The sequence below is a fragment of the Xenopus tropicalis genome, chromosome 2 (assembly GCF_000004195.4).
Source record: "Xenopus tropicalis strain Nigerian chromosome 2, UCB_Xtro_10.0, whole genome shotgun sequence".
NCBI classification, from domain to species: domain Eukaryota; kingdom Metazoa; phylum Chordata; class Amphibia; order Anura; family Pipidae; genus Xenopus; species Xenopus tropicalis.
The window spans coordinates 133,830,911-133,855,959 of record NC_030678.2 but is presented as its reverse complement, the minus strand read 5'-3'; the positions used below and the strand labels follow the sequence as shown (position 1 = coordinate 133,855,959).

The 25,049-nt window shown below is 38.2% G+C and overlaps 1 protein-coding gene across 1 annotated transcript in view; it reads right to left on the bottom strand.

The window, feature by feature from the left end:
• Nucleotides 1–24,606, bottom strand: part of gtf2f2 (general transcription factor IIF subunit 2) — a 95,529-nt gene extending 70,923 nt beyond the window's left edge. Inside the window, exons 1-5 of the mRNA NM_203656.1 lie at nt 24,555–24,606; nt 24,232–24,337; nt 17,074–17,147; nt 14,953–14,971; nt 9,810–9,960 (exon numbers count right to left, since the gene is read on the bottom strand). Of these exons, the coding sequence (NP_988987.1) occupies nt 9,810–9,960; nt 14,953–14,971; nt 17,074–17,147; nt 24,232–24,300 (313 nt within the window). The 5' untranslated portion in view covers nt 24,301–24,337; nt 24,555–24,606. The remainder of the gene's footprint in view (nt 1–9,809; nt 9,961–14,952; nt 14,972–17,073; nt 17,148–24,231; nt 24,338–24,554) is intronic.
• Nucleotides 24,607–25,049: the final 443 nt, after the last annotated feature.

Here is a 25,049-nt window from a genome sequence, read left to right as displayed (position 1 = left end):
TTTCAAGGGTTCATTTTAAGTTGGACTTTATTTATTATGCAATGAAGGTTAATAACTAAGAACCAAATGGGCAGGATAGACATCCCAATTGTGTAAGATAGAGGTATGCAGGGGCTCATTTGCAAATTCATGGCAGAAGAACTAGCATTTCTTAATTTCTTAAGCCTAGGTTTTGTTTGTTGGGCCTGGTGCACACCCTACTGTCTACAAACAATAGGATAGATCTAATGAAATTCTTAATATTCTATGCTTAAAAAATAAATTACAACATACAACATAAGAATATTTCTTCCATCTCTCAAGAAATGGAAGTCAACGGCCAGTAATAATTTATTTATATATATATATTTATTTATTTATTTATATATATATATATATATATATATATATATATATATATATATATATATATATATATATATATATATATATATATATATATATATATATATATATATATATATATATATATATATATATATATATATATATATATATATATATATAAATTATTTATTTATTTATTTTATTAAAGGCATACCTACCAGAGATGGGCTCATGAACCTTCCTTTACTAGTATTTCATTATATACTTCTAAGAAGTAATTAACACAAAAAAGGAACTAAAACTCAACCTAAAGTACTATTATTTTTGCCTATGCTAAGCTTTGTTTTGTTTATTGTTTATTTTGCTCAAAACCAAATAAAAATGAAAAGTGTTTGTTACTGCAATACTGTAATTTTCATGAAGACTTTTTTATTGTTTTTTTCCAGATAGTGTTTTTAAAGCACAACTGGCTTTCTGCATTATAGTCCAGGAACAGATGAAAACATTTTTTACTAGGCACAAAGCAGAAATGGTTTGATTTAGCCTGCTATTTTTCTGTTAATATGGGCAAGACACTATCTATCTTCGTATGCTTGGGGCACCTAGACTATACAGCCAGTAAACTATGTACTACAAGAAAAAATGAGGCCTAAATGTGATAAAGCTCTGGGATAATAAATGTTCCTGTATTATTATTATATTTTATTACCAGACAGGAAAAAAAGGGAATAGATAAAAAGCTGAATATACTTGTGCACTGGGGATATGTAAATTCAACAAACAGCACATTGAGAGACAACAAAAAGAACCTTCTAGGTTCATGGAAAGATATACCAATAAATGAGTGACGGAGAGCTCACTAACAAAAGGTAAATAGATTTCGCTCACACAAACTATAGTATATAAATACAATACTGAGTACAAGTACATTTTTTTACTTGAGATTTGTATATAAAGAAGAACAGAACATCTAAGAAAGAGTATTATGACCAATTTCTAATTTGCAAAGGTAGGTAGGAATTCAAGATAAAAAGGAGGGATAGGTGAGCAACTGGGGTGAAAAATGAGCAAAGAAACCATGCCTCATCTCAGCTATACCCATGTGTTTTATGTAATGTGTACTACTGTGAGAAATAATTGTCATTCAGTTGTGACCTTCTTATTAAAAGTCCTAAAAAACACCAGATAGCGTATTACATTATCTTAGGAAATAGTAGTTAATAGCTAAGCAAGACATCTGGCATGTTGAAGGGCAAGTTTTGGTTTCCAAAATCACACAAAGTTGCCTGCAGGAGGAAACCCTTTTCAAAGTGTGCACTTGCCCACGAAAACAGCGATCTATCGCAGGCAAGTAAGTCACTCCATGGATGCCTGCCCTAAGCCAAGAGGCTGCAAACATTCTTTCATAGTGGTAGAGATAATTTTTGATCAAATGTAAGATGTTGTGCTATTGCTGTCCTTCTTGCGGTAAGAGGACAAGTTACATACCATTGTATAAATATGTATGTATTTGGCCCAACAAGGCAATTCTGCACTGGAAAGTAGCAGTTATCTTGTTACTTTTAAAATCACTTTAAAATTATCCAGAAGTTTCTTGAAATTATCTTGAGTGGTTTAGTGCTAGAAAACCTCAACTATATGTGCATAAAGTCACCAGTAGCACTACAGTCTCTTCTACACACTGTGATCACTGCTGGAAATATCTTTTGAAGAGTACTCAGAACAAAATATCTCCCGTAGAGAAGTTTTGTGGTTTTTTAAAACGGTTGATACATTTAGAGAAGATGTGTCATATACACTGAGGAAAATGGCAGTTCCAATGTAGCATTCATTGACAAGATTTAATAAAGCCTATTTGATCTTTTTATGAGAGAGATTGGAAAAAAACGAGGTTCCATGTTAAAGTGTGAAAGGGTTTTCTACAGAGAAAGCTGTGAAGCATATATACTAGATAATGGCTGTGTCTATTTATGTATGTATCTGGAAAAAGTACATTATGCTAACCAATTTACTAGGACCCTGGCATAAATCTAGAGATATCTAAAATTAGGGACAGAAAGAAGACTTTTGACAAACACAACAGAAAACAATTTGGATTTATTTCTTAGGGTGATAGGTACCCTTTAAAAAAAGGCTAAGTCTGTAATCCAATTCACCCAGCAAACAGGAACAACATGAAATAAGGTCTTTAGGCCTACCTTTGTTCGAAGACTAGGATGGGTCCCATTTATTCCAAGCCAAAAGGCCCACGAGAGACAAGGGTCTGCAGACTCCCTTTACCAAAAGACTTGGGGGGAAGAAAGTCCCTTTATCCATCTCTCTCCATCCCGAAGGTGTAAAATATATAAGAACTAAAAGTGGACCTCCAAAGTAGTCCCGCAAAAATGTTTGCACCGTCAGTGAGGCCAGATTTCAGGGGGAGAATGGCAACACATTTGTCCGTTATTTCACTGTATTAACATGGAGGTCTACTGTACCAAATTCAAGTGAAAAAAACCCCACAAAAATAAAGTGCAAGGTGACATACTGGAAATCATAGAAGAATGTCTGTGTGCAGCCCCAGCCTATTGGCCATATCTTTTACACATCCAATACCCAACAAGCTGATGTAAAACAGCATAGTGCAGAAAAAGAACGGTCATAAAGTGTACTAGTGCCAGTGTCCAACAGTGGCATCCTCACCATGGAACCTCAGGGGTGCAAGTCCTGGTGCAATAAATTGGGCTTAAATGCTGCACTGCCATCTGCCAGAGGATAAAGTGGTTATCTGTTTCACAGCAGAGATTCTGATCATACATCCCTTGGCTAAGATCAAGCGTAGTATATATTCTAACTAAGTCACAGGGGTCCTCAAACTTTTTAAACAGGGATTCAGTTCACAGTCCCTCAAGACTGTTGGGGGGCCGGACTATTGTTAGTCCACAAACTACAGACCCCCCGGCCACTGCCCTCATTGTGGCCCTCAGCCCCAGCACGTCACCGCATCACACCAGCCGACGCTAATGACACGTCCATTTGCGTCGGCCAGTGTGACACGGTGACATGATGCCCTGGGGCCCGAAGACCATGCTGAGTCAGATTTTGTTTGCTTGAATGGATATAGAATTTTCAGGTATTCATAGCTATTACAATTTCCTTTTCGGGTAAAACCAGTCTTGCTTTATGACAAGAATCTGCAAGTGTCTTGCAAGACAAGTCGATTTCTCATGTTAGACAAAGATGAAGACTGTTTCTCTGCCAGCCGAAGAGAAAAAGCCAGTTTCCCTTAGCACTGCCTGCCACTGAAATTAATTATAATCACCTTTGGCAACGACAGATAAAAGTAAACACTACATGTGCCATTAGTCTAAAAAGCTTTGGCCTAGGCAGAAGGAAAGAAATTTAAAATACATAAATATATGAAATCAGAACATATAACATGTAACAATACCATTAATTTGTGTAAAAACTGAAATGCAACTATAACAACTTAAAATTGTATTTATGTTTTGACAACCTCATTAACTGAGGCAACACCTACTCAACAATACTAAGATGACAGGCATGTTACATGAACATAGTTACGGGATCAACTAGTAGTTTGGCAGGTTAGATATAGGCATTATGGTTGAACGTGATGGACGCATGTCTTTTTTCAACCCAACTTACTATGTTACTATGTATTATTATTAGATAGTGTCTATAAAGTCCCATCACAACTCACACTATCATACATGAAAAGTAACTAATCCTCCTTGTGATCTAAAACAAAGGAGGGAGCCATGCTCACAAGAGTTTTTTAGTCATTAAGGAATATATAATACACACTGGCACAGTTTGAAATACTTTAATACAAACATCAGAAGGTCGCTCAGCAATCAATGCAATGTACACTTTCGAATATGCAGTCGCTTAGCTTACAGCACTCATTGTTACACCAGAACAGAAACTGTACATATAACCTCTAGTGCAGACTCCTGGGTTATTTCAATAAGCTGGACACGTAGACTTTCCTCCTGCTTCAACCTGTCTTCCCTTGGCAGCTTTGGCACAGCCTCTTACTAACCACTGGAGCTCTTGTGAAATATATGACAAGATGTTCCATTGTTTGCACAGTGTCAATACACAAAGGGCAAAGCTCTGAAACAATGGCTGGTGTAGAACTCCACAGCTCAAACAGAATGAAAAACATTCTGCCCTCTGTGTGTTGTTTAAGTTCCATTCCCATTCTGAAAAACAACAGAATTCTGGGAGATGTAAATTAAAAACATCAAGAGGAGTGCTGTGCAAATTTTTTCGCATAAAGCACCAATTATTTACTATGCTGTCATCCAAAAAGGTCAATATAGCGGTTATTGCAAACTATACCCTGATCATCATGTTCTTTATAAAATTATACTGCCAAACACAGCTTGATCTAAATAAACCATCATAAAAATCCCTTAGGATCATACAATTCACTGCGCTTACACAAACCAAGGGCACACACTATCTATTAGGGCAGGCTTGAACTGGCAATCTCTGGATTCAGGAGAATGCCAGAGGGTCAGCTATAAGATTTCATCACTGTCACTATTAATTGGGCATGTGTATAATTACAGGGCCTATTTCAAATGCCAGTCTGGACCTGTTTTGGGGAGCACACAGACCAACACTAAATGGTGGCTCAAGGAAATAGATGTAAAAGAGTAATTTTTACCGAATATAGCCCGAAATAATGGAGCCAGGTTTAATGTCTATATAGACAAAACAAAAGCACTCAGTCTCATAAAACAAATTTCTTTACTGAATTAAAAATCTTTTACATGAGACATCTAAGGGGCTGATTTACCAAAGCACAAATTCGAATCGCGAATGGCAAAAATTCGGCTTGGAAAAGAAAATTTCGCAACTTTTTTGTATCTTCTGCGACTTTTTCATCGTCGTCACGACTTTATCGTATTTTGCGCGACTATTTCGTCGCCGTCACGACTTTATCGTGTTGAACGATCGTAAACGGCGGAAAAACCTTTCCGACTTTGCATGATTTTGGAAGCCTCACAGAGGAATAAATGGCACTCTGCAGCTCACAATACTGAAGCTTGAATGAATCCGAAACTTTCGTAAAAGTTGCGAAAAATATACGGAAATATCGCGACGGCGTTGAAAAAGTCACGGGAAATACGAAAAAGTTGCAACGGTGACCAAAAAGTCGCAAAAATACAGATCATTACGAAAAAAACGCATTCGGACGCACGCGGACCGTTCGTGGATTAGTAAATGTGCCCCTAAGTGTTTCTTAGATCCTTTGATCCATCCTGTTGATCCCAGTAGGATCAAACGTCTATATGTAACATAGTAAGATTCTATAAATGGTCACTAATTATATAAACTATCAGTTGGTTAAGTATTCATTCTGAAAGTATAGTTTCCTGTATTTCCTATCTGGTAACACAAAAATGTCTACGAGAAACAAAACAAGATAGTCTGTTTATTGGAATTGCCCGGTCTCTCAGATTTTGTTTTCTACTGCAAGAGCCCTAGGGAAATAAAAAGATTCTTCTTTAAATTGAATTTACTTTATATGGCTTAGGGCTCTGGCACACGGGGAGATTAGTCGCCCGCGACAAATCTCCCTGTTCGCGGACAACTAATCTTCCCGAGTTGCCATCCCACCGGTGAAAATGTAAGTCGCCGGTGGGATGGCACACGCGGCGGCGCGATTTCGGCAAATCGCCGAAAATGCCTCGTGAGGCAACTTCGGCAACTTGCCGAAACCGCCTGCGCAGCGTGTGCCATCCCACCAGCGACTTACATTTTCGCCGGTGGGATAGCAACTCGGGGAGATTAGTCGCCCGCGAACAGGGAGATTTGTTGCAGGCGACTAATCTCCCCGTGCGCCAAAGCCCTTATGACTATTAACCCCACATCCCTATTTCCCTGGTTCATTACTTGAGCATTCTGGGGACCATACAAAAAGGTTTTGATGGGGAATTTGGTAGCATTTGCCCAATGGTGGACTGTCTGGCTCCAGACTGAGAGCGCCCAAACATTTTGATCTGTGAGCTATATTCAAATGTAAAAAATGTTGGGGACAACACAAGCATGAAGAAAGTTACTGGGTGCCAAATAAAGGATGTGATTGGCTATTTGGTAGACCCTATATTGACTGGAGGCTTTGCTTGGTAGTAAACCTAGTTTTTATGCAACCAAAACTTGCTGGAGCTACCACTTGGGATCACTGATCTAGAGGTTCACAGGTTGACAATTCTGTTCTAGTAAGTACAAAACAGGAACTATGCCTGCATTGTCCCAAAATTACTGTACTAGCAAAGCTTGAATAAATTAAAGACTTAATTTAACTAATCAGATCTACAGTGCCTGACATTTCTGATAAAGATGACAAGCAATAGAAGATCAAGATAGCATCATTTTCCCTAAAGTTGAGCACTTTGTTAAGCAAATTGCAAAGCAGCATTTATGTTCTTGGCTTTATCAGTAAATGCCATATTTCAAGTATCCGAAGGAGTGAAATGACCTAATAAAACAGACAGGTTTGACATGCCAATATCAGATTATGGGAAAGTGTCTAAACCCAAAGCATGTGAGCCAAGCGATAAGAATTTAGAAGAATGGATTCAAGCCTTGTTATATTTTTTTCAAATATTAGTGCTGTAGAGAAAGAATGCTGGTAAATTACAAAGAATTATAGTGTAAAAGAAAGTGGCTATGTAGTCAAACTAAACTACCCTTTCAGAAACCTGTCTTAATCGTACTATTGGGTTAGCATATCTATACTATATTCTTACTAAAGCATTATCAATGGCAGCTAAAGGAAACTGTCATATACAAGATAAAAGAAAAATTACTAAACTTTGTAGCGGATGCTTACTAAACCTGCTTTACAGACAGACTATTTTTGCACTCACCACACACCTCTCAATGCTGACATTTAGATGCATAGATACCAGCTGTCACCTCTTACAAAATATGTTTTTTGTCCCAAAAATGCAAATTTGCCTGCTTTCTAGCCAAAATTGGACTATCGCTGCCAGTTTCCATTCATTTAAATGACAGACGCAGGCGGCACAGACAGGTAAAGAGTACATCTGTGCTGGCTGAAATACAGAGTCAGAGAGACACTACAGAGCATATCGGTAAAGAAGTGTATAATATGTTTAAGGCCCCAACATGGTGTAAAATAACTATATTTATACATTTTACATCATATTTATAGCATTTCTGAAATCAGCACGGAGAATCCATTAGGGATAAAAGTGGTACTATTTAAAGAGGTGTGTATTTTGATGGAGAATAAGTGCATCTTGATTTACACCCGTTATACCACTTTACACCAGAATTTTATATACTGCTACACATTCAGAATTCAACTTTATGCATGACATTTACACAGTAATGTGTGGTGTATTAGTAACTGTTAGTTATTACTAACTGTTCTAACTCCACTTTACACATAAGAATGGATGGTTACATTCCATTGGTCAGCCTGTGGGTTGATGGACAGGTAATGTACAATTGGCATACCACGTGAATGGCCGCATTCCATTATTTTTTAAGAGATAATCACAACTGCAGGAGGTAAAGATGAGCTGTGCTTCCTCTACATAATTACTCGCCTGTCAATGCAATGCAACGTAATAGGACTGTCTACTGGATAGTCATACATAACCCTTGGGATGACGATGTTAACTTGGGTGAGATTTGGCGTGAATACCCAGATGCAGAACTAGGTATTATTGGAACTGACTGATACAGTTTCAAATACCGGTGACTTTGCACTGAGTTACTAGGAACCCAGACCAAATGTTGGACCTAAGAGGAATAACTGCACAGTGGATAAGCCAAATTAAGGGCACAACCAACAATCCTTTAGGTTTCCAGTTCAGCAAAAGTTAGAGACAAGAGCTTTACACAGTCGTAGTATCACTCAAATAGCAATATTGCATTGCAGACATAAAATGACCACACTATCAGATTAGAAATGATCTATTACAACCTGTCAGCATTAACAACAGGATCTAAAATAACTTCTAAAATGTTAAAACATAAAATTTCCCCCAAAGGGCCACTGTTATGATAGTGGCTAAAGACTAATGACTACCTTACACAAAAAACAGCCCTTTCAGCAATAGGCCACATTGCTAGAGACTTGTTCATTAAGAAGAAAAACAAATCAATGAATTGGAATTGTCCAATTAGCAATATGCTTATGAAGCCATCAGTGCTGGACAACACAAACAAATACACATGATTTTAAAATTTGAAAAATTTAAATATTAAAAATAGAAATGTTTAATTTAGCAATATTGTGAGTATTGTCCCAATAAACAGGGCTGAAGAGATTATAGGAATCCAGTGGTGGCACTAGCCTGATGATGAGCTATAATTATTAGTCATGACAGTGTGGCTATACATACAATCATGTATGATTTGCCTTTAACATGAAGTTGAACCTGCACCGATATTCTCTACCAACTTGCCTAAAAACAGTTTTTTTTTTATAGTAAAATTAGTATTTTTACTAACTTTTAGAACTGTGTGTATTTGAGATTTTTTAGTTAATTTCCACAACTTTTTTGTGCTTTGCGACAATTTGTGCGACAAAATCGTATTGTCGCAACAAGTATGAAAGTTTCGTTATTCATTTAAGCTTCGGTATGGTGACTTTCCTTTGGCCAGGTTGGAGTTGCAGAGTGCCATTGAGTCGCAGAGTGCCATTGAGTCCTAGGGGGGCTTCCAAAAATATGCACCAAAGGTTCAAAGTCAGAAAGTTTTTTGCGCTGGTTGCGATCATTCGGATACATTTCGGAACTTTGTGATCGTACCACAATATTGTCGTATGACCACAATGCAATCCAAAATTTTTGTATTTAATACAAATTTTTCCAACTCTTGGTTTTTAAAGTCTGAAATTAGGACTTAGGATAAATCAGATAAATCAGCCCCATAATGTGCTACATAATATGCTTTTTAATAAATCAGCCCTGCCTAATGGATTTTGGAAGGAAAGCCCCAGAGAAAACACAACTAAAACAAAATGAATGCATAAAAGCTCCATGCATATGAAGTCATGGTCAGAATATATCCCAAGGCCCCAGTGTTACAAACACAGACACCACAAACCCACTTTTTTTTATTATTATCCACTACTTTGGAATTCGGCCAAACCCCGAATACTTCATGAAAGCTTTGGACAAATACCAAACTGAATTCAAATTTGGATATGCAAAAGAAGGTACTGAAGGGTTAAAAAGAACTGCAAACGCAGCAAAAAAATTTCAACTTCTGTGTTTATGTGACGAAATGTTACATGATTTTAAGGATTAAGATTCGGTTTGGCCAGGACCGTAGATTCGGCCAAATCCGAATCCTGCTGAAAAAGACCACATTTTTTGCAGAATCCCAAACTGAATCTTGGATTCAGTGCATCCCTAGTACATACACAAACTAATATAAACAAAAAAGTGATGCAATACAAAATACTGTTTTTTCAATTATCTCACCTGATAAGCTTTCAGTAAACACTGTGAGAGTTTGTCCCCCCACAGACTGTAGCAGAAACGGATGTTCCCTGGGTGCAGTGACTAAGGATGATGCTGGCTTTCCTCCAATATCCTGAATGCTTGCAAGTTCTTCATTAAGGGTAAAGGACACCTAAGAACAGTTTAAATGTCATTATTACTCTACAGGACTCTTGTAAAACATCCTGCAAAACATACAGAGCCATTATTTAATTAAAGAGGACATATCCTCTTTGGTAAGAACATTTCAATGGCTGTAATCTCACTAAACAGGAGATTGGCACTTTGTTATACAAAGCAGAAAATGTAATCAAACTGTATTAGTAAATAAAAATGTCAGAAATGCCCGAGTATGTTATAATCCTTTTTTATTTATTTTTTTCTTCTTTATTTTTATTTTTGTCTGTATTAATACTGCTTACCACACCTAAGACCATAGCACACACTGATGTTATATAGTTTGTGTTCATTTACAAATGATATTTATATACGCCCAGAAAGAACATTTAATCAACTGATAATATGATATAATATGATATAAACTAAACTTGGACCGACTCGGCAGCTTATCTGCCCGTGTAGGGGCAGAAAGAGCAGGCTGGCCGACCGATATCTGGCCTGAAATTGGCCAGATATCGATCAGCCAGGTTAAAAAATTCAGTCGGATCGGGGGCCGCATCGGCTCGTTGATGCGGTCCCCGAACCGACTGCCCCATTGCCGCCTACATAATCCGGGCCCTGGGGCCAAACGATAGGATTATTTTTTTAAATTCAAGCTCCCCGATATCGCCAAGCGAGCGGATCTTACTGTGTATGGGGAACTTAAGTGGCCTGTTAAAGAATCTTAAACTGGAATATATAAATTCAGTAAATATTGTCCTTTTACACCCTTTCCCTTGAGCTACCATTTAGAGATGGGCTGTGTGCTCCCTCAGAGATCACATGACCATAAATAATGCAGCTCTAACTGTAACAGGAAGTAGTGTGGGAGTAATAGACAGAACTCTGTCCATTAATTGGCTCATGTGACCTAACATGTATGTGTGCCCCTTGTTTGTTTGTGTGCCCCATGAATCATATAATCCTGGGGGGCGGCCCTTACTTACTTAAAATGACAATTTTCTCTTTAGGATTATCCAATGGCACAAACTACTAAAAAGTATATTTTTATGAAAATGGCTTATTTAGAGCTCTGTTTTACATATAAGCTGTTTTATGAAATATATTTTTACAGAAACCTACATTGTTCAGGGGTATAGTTTTCCTTTAAGATGAGTAAAGAGCAAGCAAGGTAAAAGTTAAAAATAGAAACAAAGAGCTCTATCCAAGTGTTTTTGGAATTTAGTCAACATTATAACATGAATTTGATCAATGTAGATTTACACATTTTCTCTTCTACAGAGTAAGATGTACTGTTATTACTGTTCTCCTCTATTTATAAGTATCAAATCTAAATATTTAATGGTGTCAACATTTGACATAATTGTGCATTAAAAACAATATAAAGTTAAAAGGGGAATTCATCCTACACAGTGTGGAGCGTTTTTTTCTACTAAATTTCTGCTAATTAAAATGCATAGTGAGCCTATGGCTAAGATCAGAACTGATACTGAATTATTATCTGATAATGGATGATGGATCCTAATACTAAGCTGGTGAGCAAAAAGTAGTGAAAAACTGCAATTTCCGTAATTGGTGTAAAAAAAAAAAAAAAAAAAGATAAAGTTTATTTAATGTTAAGTTTCAAACTTGCATACTCAGAATCCTAAACAAAAAAAGACAAAGTTTTAATAGAGTTTTCACGGTCACAGAACACAAAAACAAGCTTATAAGAAATTGTTCTCAGAATGTTACACTGTAGTTCTGAACCCAAGGTCATGGCTAAACTGACCACAGAAGTCCTGAAACAGCACTAAAAACTTAAGGATGGCATAAATCTGCAGGCTAACTCTATCTATCTATCTATACAGATTCTGCCATTACAGTTTAGGCTAGCTAAGAGAACAGAATCAATCCAAGTCAGGGGGCCTATGGGGAAATCTGTATACACAGAATGTATTCTTTAACACAAGTAATTATTTTGCTGCGACTGGCTCTAATTTATTTTAAAAACAGCCATCCTATCAAGCTCGACTCACAGAATTCAAATTTTCGATATTTTCTATATGGCAACACAGCCAATATCTTGGAGATTTTTCCAAGAGCAGATGTGCTGTCAAATGGACCTCACCTACTGACATCCTGCAAGCCTGTTGACCTGCCACCAAATAGGCGGCTACACCCTTTTAGTGTAGTTGATGTATTAAAAAGGGCCATTGTGGTTGGTCATTATAATTTAACCATCAATAATTTAGTTTACAAAAGGTTTGGTAATATCCCTAAAGATGGAACCAAGTTACCTAAAATCAGGATAACGCACCCAATTTAAGTATGCATTATACTCCTGGAGCTAGAAAGGTGAGCAGAAAAGAAATATGCTTGTCTGTGAACACATTAAAAATAAAAATGATTGCATTTTTATTTTTAATGTGTTCACAGACAAGCATATTCTTTAGTAGCTTGCTGCCCCCTTAAACAGACAAAAAATTGGAAAGAATCAGTTAAGAAATAACAAATGTTTAGGTAAAGAATGGCTACACTGTAGGGCACTTCATGCTATTAAGGAAGTGTGATTCAGATTCTTATAAATGCAGTGAAATATTTTCGTAAACTAATTCTAGGTTAAAAAATCTAAACAGACTTAAAAGGGAGTTCAGTGAAAAAAAAAATCTCAACAGTCTTGGTAAACGTGAGTTCAGTGAACAATTTTTGCGTATTGTTATTATCACAAAACAGCCATGGTTTTTGTTATTTCTTTGGCTAAACAGGACACACTGGCAAATTGAAGCTACTCCATGTTTGGTCCTTGTGAGGCGAATAAAAAGAGAACCAGATCACAGATGAGATCTCTACATATGCCTGCTAACAAACAGTCACAACAAAGGGGGGGAAGGAAACAAGGACCAAATATGGAAGAGATTCCTTTTCCCTTTTTGCCCTGTTTAGCTCAAGAAATTAAAAAAAAAAAAAAAAACACACTTTTTTGTCATAAAAACAATAATCAAAAAGCATGTTCATTACAAGTCTTATTCATTGCACTCATGTTGGACAAGAGGGTATCCCCAAAACCCAGAAGCAAAAATGGACCTAATGTAAGATTCTAATTCTTAGCAACTTTCCAACACTGGAAATAAACATCGGAAATGGATAATGTTATTACAGTAAAAACTGCAGATATTTAGCTCTTGTGTGCAGGGTGCCCTTCTGTAACCTCTGTTTAATTTTAAGACAGCTATTTGCTATAAATTCATGTAAAATTCTAAGGCACATGAAGCAAATTTCAGCAATGGCAGCTTTTAGGAAAGAATCACCAAACAAGCGTTTGTACCAGAGCTTTCAAACAATTATTTGTAAGGATAATGGAGAGCAATTTGTGTTTTTTGATGCTTCATTTTTAAGGAGGGAAAAAATTGCTTGAAATTACCCTGTGTGCCACAGCACTTACTGGCTCAGCATGTAATTTTACCTAGACTGGCGCTGTCTCCCAACATAGCTGCCTACAAGCATCTTCTGCCTCTAAGATCCTACTGGGCTTGTGAAACAGGACCATAACCTGACCTCTCTGCATAATGCTAGACTATAAAAGAGACTATAAATAGAAAGACAATGAAACTTCAACTGTGTAAATTTTCACCTTTTACTAAGCATAAATTTGCAAGAGAATTTGAGCATGCAATGTAACAGTAAACTACTGTAAATGTTAGCTCACTAAAACCTCTTTATCTGCAAACATTTCCTTTATACTTATTTACTTATTTTTTAAAAAAGGTTTTGTAGGAGGGCTGCCTTAGGGCTCTGGCACATGGGGAGATTAGTTGCCCACGACTAATCTCCCCAAAATGCCATCCCACAGGCGAAAATGTATATCACCGATGGGATGGCATACGCAGCGGAAGTTGCCTTGAGAGAGGGCATTTCAGGGAGATTTGTCGCACGCGTCAAGGGAGATTTGTCGCGGCCGACTAATCTCACCGTGTGCCAGAGCCCTTAGGAACCAGCCAGTCACCCCCTTTCATGCACAATTTTCCCATGCACCAATTGAAAGAGATACCCCTACTTCCCCCTCAGCTCCACCGCTAGATTTAGAGGCAAGTGTGAAGTGGGCTGATGTAAATTCCCCCCACCGCCCTAGGCAGTGGCCCTTGGGTAGCTATATTGTTAATAAGGCCCTCCACATATCAAAGAACCAAAAATTCTAAATGAAAACATAAGAAACATATTTTATATCCTATTAACAAATCTTATTACATTAGCCTATACATATTAGTAAAGAAATAAATGCAACTATTAACTGTAACATGCATAAGTGAGGGAGCAAAAGACATAACTCGGATCTTTCTGTTCAAATAAGCTCTTTTGGGCGGCACTGTCTCTCTTGTAATAGTTGTTTTTGTATGTAATCTTGCTCAATATTTACACCCATTTATTGTGCAGCGCTGCAGAATATTAGTTAACAATAATAAACATATAAATAATAAATTCATTGACTGATGTAACCTAGCATCTATGTGCTCCCTTGGTTTGTGTGTAAGCACAGTGCTGACAGTGGGACTAAGTTTAATATTTGTCAATGTTTCAATAAAAGATTATGCAATGGCTAACACTATAAAAGCAGATTTCTATTTACTTGTTTATGAAAGTGTTTTAATAATTGGCTTTATGGTCAGACATTTTTTAGAGAGACCAGCAATGTCTTTTATTTTTATTTGATATATGTTTAAACTCAATAAAATTCAGTTTAAAAATGAGAAAAAACTCCTTTCTGGCATTGCAACTTCCCACTGAGAACACATCATTATTTATACTGTCACAAACATTATCTGATGTGTACTGCATTTAGGGTTGCAAATAATACTTGATGCCAGTTATTAATAGGAAAGAAAGATAAAAATTATAGGAAGGCTTATATATTTCAAGTAAACATGGCAACCCTAACTGCATTTCTGTACATTATTCAAAATGCTTACATAAATAAAACATGCCTACAGGGGAAAAAAACTAAACCTTTAAAAAAAAAAATGCTTACCTCTGTTTTTCCTTGATTTCTGCAGAAAAGAAAAAATATAAAGTCAACTAAAAGGTAAGCATTTTCACAATAACAAGAGAGCACAAAAGTTAATTTTAACCCCAGTTCACCATAACAAAAAGGAGTTATTTATGACTACATCAAGCTAAAAGTTCAAGGTAAACTACTACTTTAACTCTCGTTACAGGGGAGGATTACGGATCAAAATAAAACAGTGTTTGTTTTTTAAATAAAAACAATAAGCTCTATTCCACGGTACTTGCCTCTAAATGTCAACCAGGAGCAAGTGAACTGGAAACCAGAACCAGGTTGGCTTCCAAAATTCCAGCACCTGGTCAGTAATGAACACAAGGGAGTCTGACACCAGATCTGACACAATAGCACTGTTCACCATTTGCCCAACAGGAATGAGAAAAAAGGAGCTTGGGATCTGTACAAAGGGGCTACTGAATAAAATGGAACAGGGTGTAGTGCAGTTAGAGGCTGGTAATTTTCCCTTAAAGGGAAGGTGAAAGAGAAGGAGTCTGCACATCAAATAGACAGATAGCCAAACAAACAGGGAAATACACAAATATGATTAAACACTATTAAACTAACTTTTTTCCTGAAAATGATATGTCACATAGCATCCTTCTAACTCTAGACATTCAAGATTCAGAAGACAGTGTGGATGGTACTTCAGCCATCAATGGCCTTCTTATAAGTCTGAAATAAATTTAAATCTGTACAGGAGTTGCTGTCCATACTATGTTATGACACATGAACAGACACTGTAATTGTGAGGTTGGAACGTTCTCACTGTTTTGACACTGGGAGCTTTATTTTCTCAAAGTCTCCAGGCAGGTCAGTTGGTTTCTGATAAAAATGAAGTATGTTTTTTATTATTATTATTATCAACATTTATTTATAACGCACCAACATATTCCGCAGCACTGAGTTTAAGTGTGAAGGCAAACAAGCCCCACTAGAGTAAAAGGGTAGAGTAAATAAGTTTACGGCATCCTTTTACACTTATTCTTAAACTCCCTTTAAAGGAAAAAGAAAGGTAAAAACTAAGTAAGCTTTATCAGAGAGGTCTATGTGAATTACAGAGTTCTCTGTAAAAAGATTAGTTGTGTCTGTTTTCCTCTGCCCGAGACACGCAGCTTTCTGCTCTTTGCTGCTCCCCTCTCCCTCATGAATGCTAAGAACTCACTCTCTCCCCTTAAGAATGTGGATCTGAGCCAATCAGCAGAAAGCATAGGGGCTGATTTACTAATCCACAAATCCGAATGGGAAAAATCCGGATTGGAAACAAACATTTTGCGACTTTTTCGTCGCCGTTACGACTTGCGCGCATTGTCGCGACTTTTTCGTAGCCATTACGACTTGCTCGTATATTGTCGCAACTTTTTCGTATTGAGCGCTCTTAAACGGCGGGCAAACCTTTGCGACTTTGCATGATTTTGGAAGCCTCCCATAGGACTCAATGGCACTCTGCAGCTCCAACCTGGCCCAAGAAAAGTCACGATAGTCATAATGGCTACAAAAAAGTTGCGACAATTTACGAAAAAAATCACAAAATACCGATCATTACAAAAAAACGCATTCGGACGCTTTTCGGACGTTCGTGGATTAGTAAATGTGCCCCATAGTCTAACTAACTGACCATGTACACCGGTCTTTCTTTTGGTGCAGGAGTGAGGCATTATGGGAACTTTCTTTACCCAGCTCAGCATTTTTTCTTCCTGTTTGGCTTCTGATCATCTGAACGGGAGAATATGGGGAGACTTAAGGGCACTATTGAGAGAACTGAAGGTATCCCTGCAGCTTGAGATTAACTCTTTATTAGCCTTTCCTTTTCCTTTAAATCTGCCAGTGACTGGATATCCCTGCTGTAGACAATACAATTTAACTCTTGTATAATATATAAACATTCAAGTTTGTTTACATAGAAGTAAAACATTTTATCAGAACTCCCTATGATATGAATCACTTACATTTATAGCACTATTTAAACAGATAAAAATGTCGAAAAAGCAAGCAGGTTTAGACCAAAAACAATATATAGTTGTTATAGCAACAAAATATTGCAACTTGGAGCAAAGTTTCACACATACTTTAGGAGTAAAATACACTTACTTAACAATTCTCAGCTTTCCAACTTCTCCTCTGCCGGTTGCTTTTGCCCACTGCTGGGCCAAGTACTTTGGGAGCTAAATGAGATGAAACACAGAAAAATCAAAATCAACTAAATGGCTGTATCTCTTGTATTATGAATGCACTGTTAGTTAAAGGGACACCTAAGGAGTTATGTTATATATTATATGCCTCATGGCGCAATTTCTGTGAGACAATACTATGTGTACAAAAAAAGAGAATGTGAATACCTTTATTTTAAAGGACAAATAAAATTGTTGCTCAAATGTCCGATTTTGTAGGTACTTCTAGCAGAAAGCTGGTCTATACACAGCTCATGATTCAAACCAGTGCTTGATAACCCACCAATCCCCACTGCCCTTCCTGACCCCAATGAGATAGTGTGCCTTCTTCTCTTTACAAAGGGCTAAGTGCTAAAGCTCCAGGACTCTGGGTACTTTATGTCCATGCACACCTGTGCCTTGCCCATCAACCCCATGCCTTAGGGCACAAAAAAAAATACCCAATGAAAACCATTGATTACTAAGTCTGTGCCATTTTTAGAAATAATCACGTTACGCCTATATAAAATTTCTTAGTGACAGTTCCCCTTCAAAAATTGAGTTGAACCTTTAGTTGCCCTTTAAGATGGCTTTTCATCCCATTTACCATAGCCTTACAGGTTGCTCTGTATGGTATAGTATAAAAAGTGTTAAGCCCTATGTTTGTTCTTTTAAAATATAAACTGTTAATATCAACTTTAGGCATAAATATGAGTTAATTTGTTGATTGATGTCTATTGCATCTGAATATCAAAGGAACCATTTGCAACGAAAACGGGAAAAGAATCAAAGCAGCTAAATGTTTAATTCAGTGCCAGTTCCAGATTAGCATCTAGTAAGTGGCCTGTAGAAATTCAGTACTGCCTTTGAGTTTCTGCTGCTTCAAAGGAAGCAAACAGTGGTAGAAAGTCACCTCTGCGTGTTCACGTGCCCCCAAATACATGCATGTAACATGTTTATAGTAATACCTCTTCCAATGTTCTATGAAAACTCTAGGTCAATACCTATAGCACTTCTTTGCCTTGTCAGTTGTAAAATTTACTACATAGTAATATAAACTTAAAAAGTACACTGAATTTAACCTTTCCAAAACACTCAGCAAATTGATTGAGAGTAAGCCAAACAAACCCCTAAGCAGGCCAGATGTAGATTCAAGGGGTATCCATTGCAGACTTCAAATTGCCAATACGATTACTGCCATGGATTGTTAATAAATAAACCAAACCAGCCCATGAAGCCCTCATTACCACCCTCATCACAGGTAACTCCATGTGTCTGTACTGCAAAAATACTGTAATATATTTAGCAAGGGCTATGCCACACATCGTACTTGGATTACTGCACTAGAAAAACCAATTGCAATTAAACCATGTGGAAAATGCTGCAGTCACCTACTCTTAGGCGGGTTGCCTATGACTAAAAAAAAAGAAAAACTAATTTTTCTCATTTAAAGGAAATGCAAAGTCTATTTTTATTGGTGGGTGCCAAAATATTAGGAACTTCCCAGTGCAATAGATAGCTAAGTTTTTTTCCCCGTTACCAAAAAAAACTGCAATGGCCTGTCGAAAAAAAAACTCCCTAAGCACTGTGGTGGAATTTTACTTCCCTTTGTCCAAGGCGTCCCTTACAAAAATCCCTGTTTGTGCAGTAGAGTAAACTCAGCGAGACTTACTCTACTGCACATGCACAAATGGCAAACTAATGAAGATCTATGTTCATTCCAAGCAATGGTGCAGGAATAGTGATCTATTTCACAGGGATACTTTACATATCCTTAACTTGGGTGCCAGTTTTCAGGAATTTTATCATCTCCTGAGAAGATAGGAATACCTAACTGCCTTAATACCTATTCAGATACTGATATCTGGGGTCCTGTTGTTACTTGTTATTGCTGTAGCCAGAATACAGTTTTTTGGCCTACCAGGCAGACAATCAAATGTCTTTTCATGACTATGCATGCCGAAAATAATAATAAAATCATAATTTAAACATAATATTCAGTCAGATATTTAAGCTATGGGCATTAGTTTCCGGTGTGACCTTAAAGAGTAAAAAATTCAGAGCAGTGGAGTAAATTTTGGGTACCTGGAGTCAGATGTACCATAAACTGAGGAGTCGAAGGATTAATGTACAGACTCCACAGAACTGGTTAACTCTAAACTATATTTTGTAAATCCAGTTGTGCTTTTATACATCTTACATATATATACATCAAAAGGAGAAGGAAAGGCTAAGTCACTTGGGGGTGCCAAAATGTTAGGCACCCCCAAGTGACTTAGATCGCTTACCTTTTACTCCGGGCTGGTGCCCCTGTACGAAGAGAACAGCACCAGTCCGGGATAGCAGCGAGCGCTTCCTACCTCCTATTCGCTTGCGCGCGCATGCGCAGTAGAGTGAAAAGCCGAACTTAAACAAGAAAAAGTCGGCTTTTCACTCTACTGCGCATGCACCGGCCCACGGATTTCACCGGCAGAAGAAAAAGGAAGCACTCACTACAAGTACCCTGGGCTGGTGCTTTTTTCTCCTAACAGGGGCACCAGCCCAGGGTACAAGGTAAGCGATCTAAGTCACTTGGGGGTGCCTAATATTTTGGCACCCCCAAGGGACTTAGCCTTTCCTTCTCCTTTAAGACCTTTTTTCAGAGAGCATTGTCAGGTGTACAAACTTTACTTAAAAATAGAAAATCCTTTTATGCAGATTTTATGGCCATTCCTACATCACAATATATCTCTATTAAGGTTTTGATTTTGAATTAACTACAGCTCTCATGGGGATTGATCCAAGCCCTGCCAACTAAAGATAAGCAAGGCAAGGTGATTTTAGAACTCTGGAGAAGTCTTAGGGCTCTGGCACACGGGGGAGATTAGTCGCCCGCGATTAACTCCCTGTTCGCGGGCGACTAATCTCCCCGAGTTGCTTACCCCTGCCATCCCACCGGCGAACATGTAAGTCGCCGGCGGGATGGCAGACGCGGCGGCGCGATTTCGCGCAAATCGCCGAAAAAGACTCGCGAGTCTTTTTCGGCGAGCCCTTAGTGTTAGGAGAATCTGGGATACAGCAAATTTACCATTTTAGGATTTGGCTATATATGAAAGTTTAATATCAGGAACTGACCCGCTGAACCATTTGGAGTCGAGCAGGAATTATTATTTCCCTTTAAGGCAAATTGAACATGGCTTCAGACATGGCTTCAGAGTGTTTTTCTCCTCTGGTTCAATTAGCAATTAATTGGTTTTAACTTGGCAAAAACGTTAAACGCCATGTCTTTTTCAACCTCAGCTACTATGATTTTGTGCATCACTAGAAAGAAATATATCAAAAAAGCACTTTTATATCTGAGAAGAAAAATAGTCCCCTCTGGTAAAATAAAAGGAAAATCTTGCAGGCTTATTTCCAACTGGAAGAAAGCAAACATTTGCCTGGGGCTGTACTTGCTCACTATTAGCCCTGCGATGTACAGGCTGCTCAAAGTTAATTCAATACTGTGTTCAATGTCAATGCATTTTGACAGAAGGGCCGGAGAGCAGCTCGGCTAACTTATATGCGTATCCGGAATACAATAGGGCTACAAATGCTACCCTCTGCTTGTCACTTGGATTGCTCTGTATTCACTTTATTTTTAATAAGCATGCAAGATATTTCTTTCAAAACTGTCCATTGTACATTACAAAATAAAGAATACAGCATACAAGTACAGTTTAATCACTCAAAAACCAAATACAATTTCCTTTCACGATATCAAACATAATGTAATATTTATAGCATACATCAAGAAATGGGTCTGCCACATTATTTTACAATAAGCATTCAGACTTCTCTTCCAAGCTTTTGTATATATGCTTATCACAAACTGTATTTACCAGCTGTTATATGTTATATGTATTTTTAAAGAGATCACAGAGCAGTATGAGTAAAATCTGGAATTATTCACACTACACCCTGTTCCAAATTATGCAAATTATATTTTTCTCATTTACCAAAATAATTGATGTAAATAACAGTCAGCATAATTCTCATGTTATCAACTATTAAGAGTATAATTCACATTTTATTGAACAAACCTCCTAATAACAGTATTTTTTTAAGAATAAAAAACTTACAATGCACTGTCCCAAATTATTACGCACAGTAAGTTTCAAAACACTTTATAGGTTGTAAAGAACTGAAAATTGCCATTTGTTGTGTTTGCAGCATATTTACTGAAATCAAAAGCTATTTCAATCAAACTTTTAACAACATTTTAACTTTTTAAACATTTTAACAGGTCATGTTAAATTTTAACATAGGACCCCTTATTTGATAGCAGCTTCACAAGTCTTCCATTGAAGTTTTTGGACAGTTTCTACTTGAATTTGTTTGCAAGATGTCAGAATAGACTCCCAGATGTAAACTGCCTCCCACCCTCATAGATCTTTTGCTTGAGGATGCTCCAGAGGTTGCACAGCACTCATCAGTGAACAGGACTGTTTGAAAATTAGTCTTCATGTATTTCTCTGCCCAATGCAGCTGATTGGTTAGTGGTGGCCGAATAGAAGGTTTATGCACCGTTGCAAGATTTTGGAGTCCCACGGACATCAAGGTGTAGAGTCCTCCAGAGGCACCAGCAGCTTCAAATATCTGTTTGCTGCTATGTAATGGCATTTTAGCAGCTGCTCTCTTGATCCGATGCATGGATCTAGCAGAAATCTTCCACAATGTGCCTTTATCTGCACGAACACGTCTGTGCTCTGAATCAGCCAAAAATCTCTTAATAATGCGATGATCACGCTTAAGTTTTCGTGAAATATCTGTTTTGATACATTGTCCCAAAGCATTGAGACACAATGCTATCCATGATTTTAATTGAAAATCAAAAAATCTAAGTTTGGAAGATAACAGGTACTTCAGCTTTCCTCTAGATCTGCAAGCACCTAGTTTCCTTAGCACCATGTTAACCCAAATTTTATCATACTTAAAAAAGACATTTGGCTACTGTAATGCCTCGTAATATATGGTAAGGAGTGACTTTAATCGCTTACCTTTTACAGAAGACAGAAGCAGGAAGAGGAGATGCTCGCTCGCAGCTACCCCGGACTGGTGCGGTTTTCTCCTAACAGGATCACCAGTCCGGGATACCTGCAAGAGAGCATCTCCTCTTCCTGCTTCTGTCTTCGCGCGTATGCGCAGTAGAGTGAAAAGTAGGGATGCACCAAGTTCGGGATTTGGGCAGAATCCAGCCTGTTTTGAAGGTTTCGGGCGAACCGAATCTGAATCCTAATTAGCACGCCGGATTTTTAACCCTTCTCAATCCTAATTAGCATTCGGCAGAATCCGTCAGAGTGGGTTCAGCCGAACCAAAAAAAGTGGGTTCAGTGCATCCCTAGTGAAAAGCCCAACTTTAACATAAAAGCCCAGGGATTCCGAAGACAGAAGAGATAAGGAAGAGGAGACGCTCGCAGGTACCCCGGGCTGGTGCGGTTTTCTCCTAACAGGGGCACCAGCCCAGGTGCGTAAGTGATTAAAGTCACTTGGGGGTGCCTAACATTTTGGCACCCACTTAGCCTTTCCTTCTCCTTTAAGGGCTATGGCAGAAGGGGAGACTAGTTGCCCGCAACAAATCTCCCTTGACGCGGGCGATTTACATTTTCGCCGGTGGGATGGCATTTCGGGGAGATTAGTCGCCCGCAACAAGGGAGATTTGTCGCAGGCGACTAATCCCCCGTGTGCCACAGCCCTTAGGGAAGCTGTTCTAGCATTGAAGTGCTCAGCACAGTGCAGAAATGACAAGTATTACTGCAACATCTGCAGAGCAGCTACTCCTGAAATAGTCTGCATTTTCAGTTATCCACCAGGCTACCAGCACAGCAGTGCTTCTTATCTTCTGTGACAAATAAATGGTGCAGAACAAAACTAAAAAAGGATGCAAAACTGCACAGATCCTTTTTAAGGATCGACCTACCTTTGGCATCAACAGATATTCATCTTTAAATGGGTGACATTAAACATAATTATTTATATTCATCCAGACACCCAACTATTTATTCAGCTTAACACAACTGAACCGTAAGCCCTGACCCTTAAAAACGGAATGAGCTCCTACTAAGCTTATGGGTATGTATATTTTCTAACACATGGTTTACTTCTGTATACCTTCTGTATGCTCTGTGTGCATGCTGCTAGAATGCGCAAGATTCTGAGGGGGAAGGGGGCAGAGAAAGGGGGTGGCCTGAAATAGAAATCCGGGGCTGCCTCCACACCTCAAAAATCTTCAAAATTTTAAGACATGAATAAAATGGGAAATGTGACACATCATTTGTGGTTTAAAGAGAGATGAAGACCAAGGATCAGACTGATTGTCCTGAAAGCTAATCACGTGTCACTACTGGAATATGCGGTCCTATCTATAACTTATTATAAACCCATAAGTTGGCCACAAGGGCAGATAGGCCCTGTGTTTACTGGTTGCCCTGGGTTTCAACTGCGGTGCAAAAGTAGAGCAGTATGTGTTAAAGGAGACATATAGTAAAATAAAAGAAAACTCCAATCTCATAGGCAATTATGAATAAAATACGGTGCTGGTTTCACTCAGGTCTAAAAATCAATACTACCTGTACAAATGGAGCTCCCTATAGATCCTCTCATCCCGAAACACTATTTTTTACTTTTTAAAGCACATTCCTTCTATATTTAGATGAGTAAAATTTTGGCACCAGTGTCAGACTTGGACCCCAGGGGCCCACCAGAAAACCTTAGACCATGAGTTTCCTGGTATCCTGGTGGGCAGTCCGACACTGACTGGCACAATAGTTTTTTTACACAATACGTCCCCTCTCCACAGCGCACAAGTAGCGCAGACTAATCATACCCAGCTCAACTTGAACTACTACCTGAAAATGAGTGCACTGGGCTGAGGCCAAATAATAGGGCACAGGTGCTAGCCACAAATTACTCTAGCATCTTATTTATCTTCACTACACAACAAGCAGCCTATCGCTTCAACTTGTTTACAGGGTCAAACACTACAAACAAAGCCCTGTAAGTAGCATCTTCCAGCATCCTGCGTTACCCAATCACATGGTCAGGAAGGCGACAATGTAACCATACAGCATTTCCTTCCCACCTTGACAAGCCACATTCCGGTATTCTGTTTTGCTCCATTCAGGTCCAAATCCCCTTTCTCGGCGGCCATGGCAGCGATCAGTACAAGAAATTGCTGGCAGCAGCACCTGGAAGACACAGCACAGCGGAACTCAGTTGCCGGTGCACAGAAATGTACGGGGCGCTAGTAAGGACACACTTCCGGAAGCGCTCACAAAGCCTCAGTAGGGTGCGCTTGTACTATAGAGCCAGTGCGGGAGCAGAACAGGAGGGGTTAAAGCATAGGCGGATTTTCGATAAGGCTGCTCTGGCACCCTAAAAATAAAAAAATAAAATAAAAAAAACCTGGCTCTGTTTCGCGCTGTGCTGCAAATCTTCTCCTGTCCCTGCAAGCTCAGGGTTCTGCTCTAATCAGCTGTGCTCTGATTGGATCTTTCTTCTTGTATATTCTCCAATCAGAGCACAGCTTTCTTGACAGACAGTAAAATTGACCAATCAAGACACAGATGCAGACAGGGATCGGGAAATTTTGCAAACTGCAGAAATGAAGACTTAAAAAAGAAGAATCTGCAGACTGTAAGTTTACCCATGAACCAGCTTTGAACTTTGCTGCAGTTTTCATCCCACAGGTACTATACTGTATATGTTCTAAAGACTGACCCACTAGCTGGAATTAAATTGTTTTTTGTCATCTGACATTTATAATATCTCCTACCCTAAGTTAATTTTTCCCCCTGACAAAGCTCATTGTGCTTTTATATATTTGTTATGGTTTTTTGCACATTCTATTTTTTTTTTACTTTTGTCATTGTTTTTTTTATTTATAGTAAGTTACAGTGG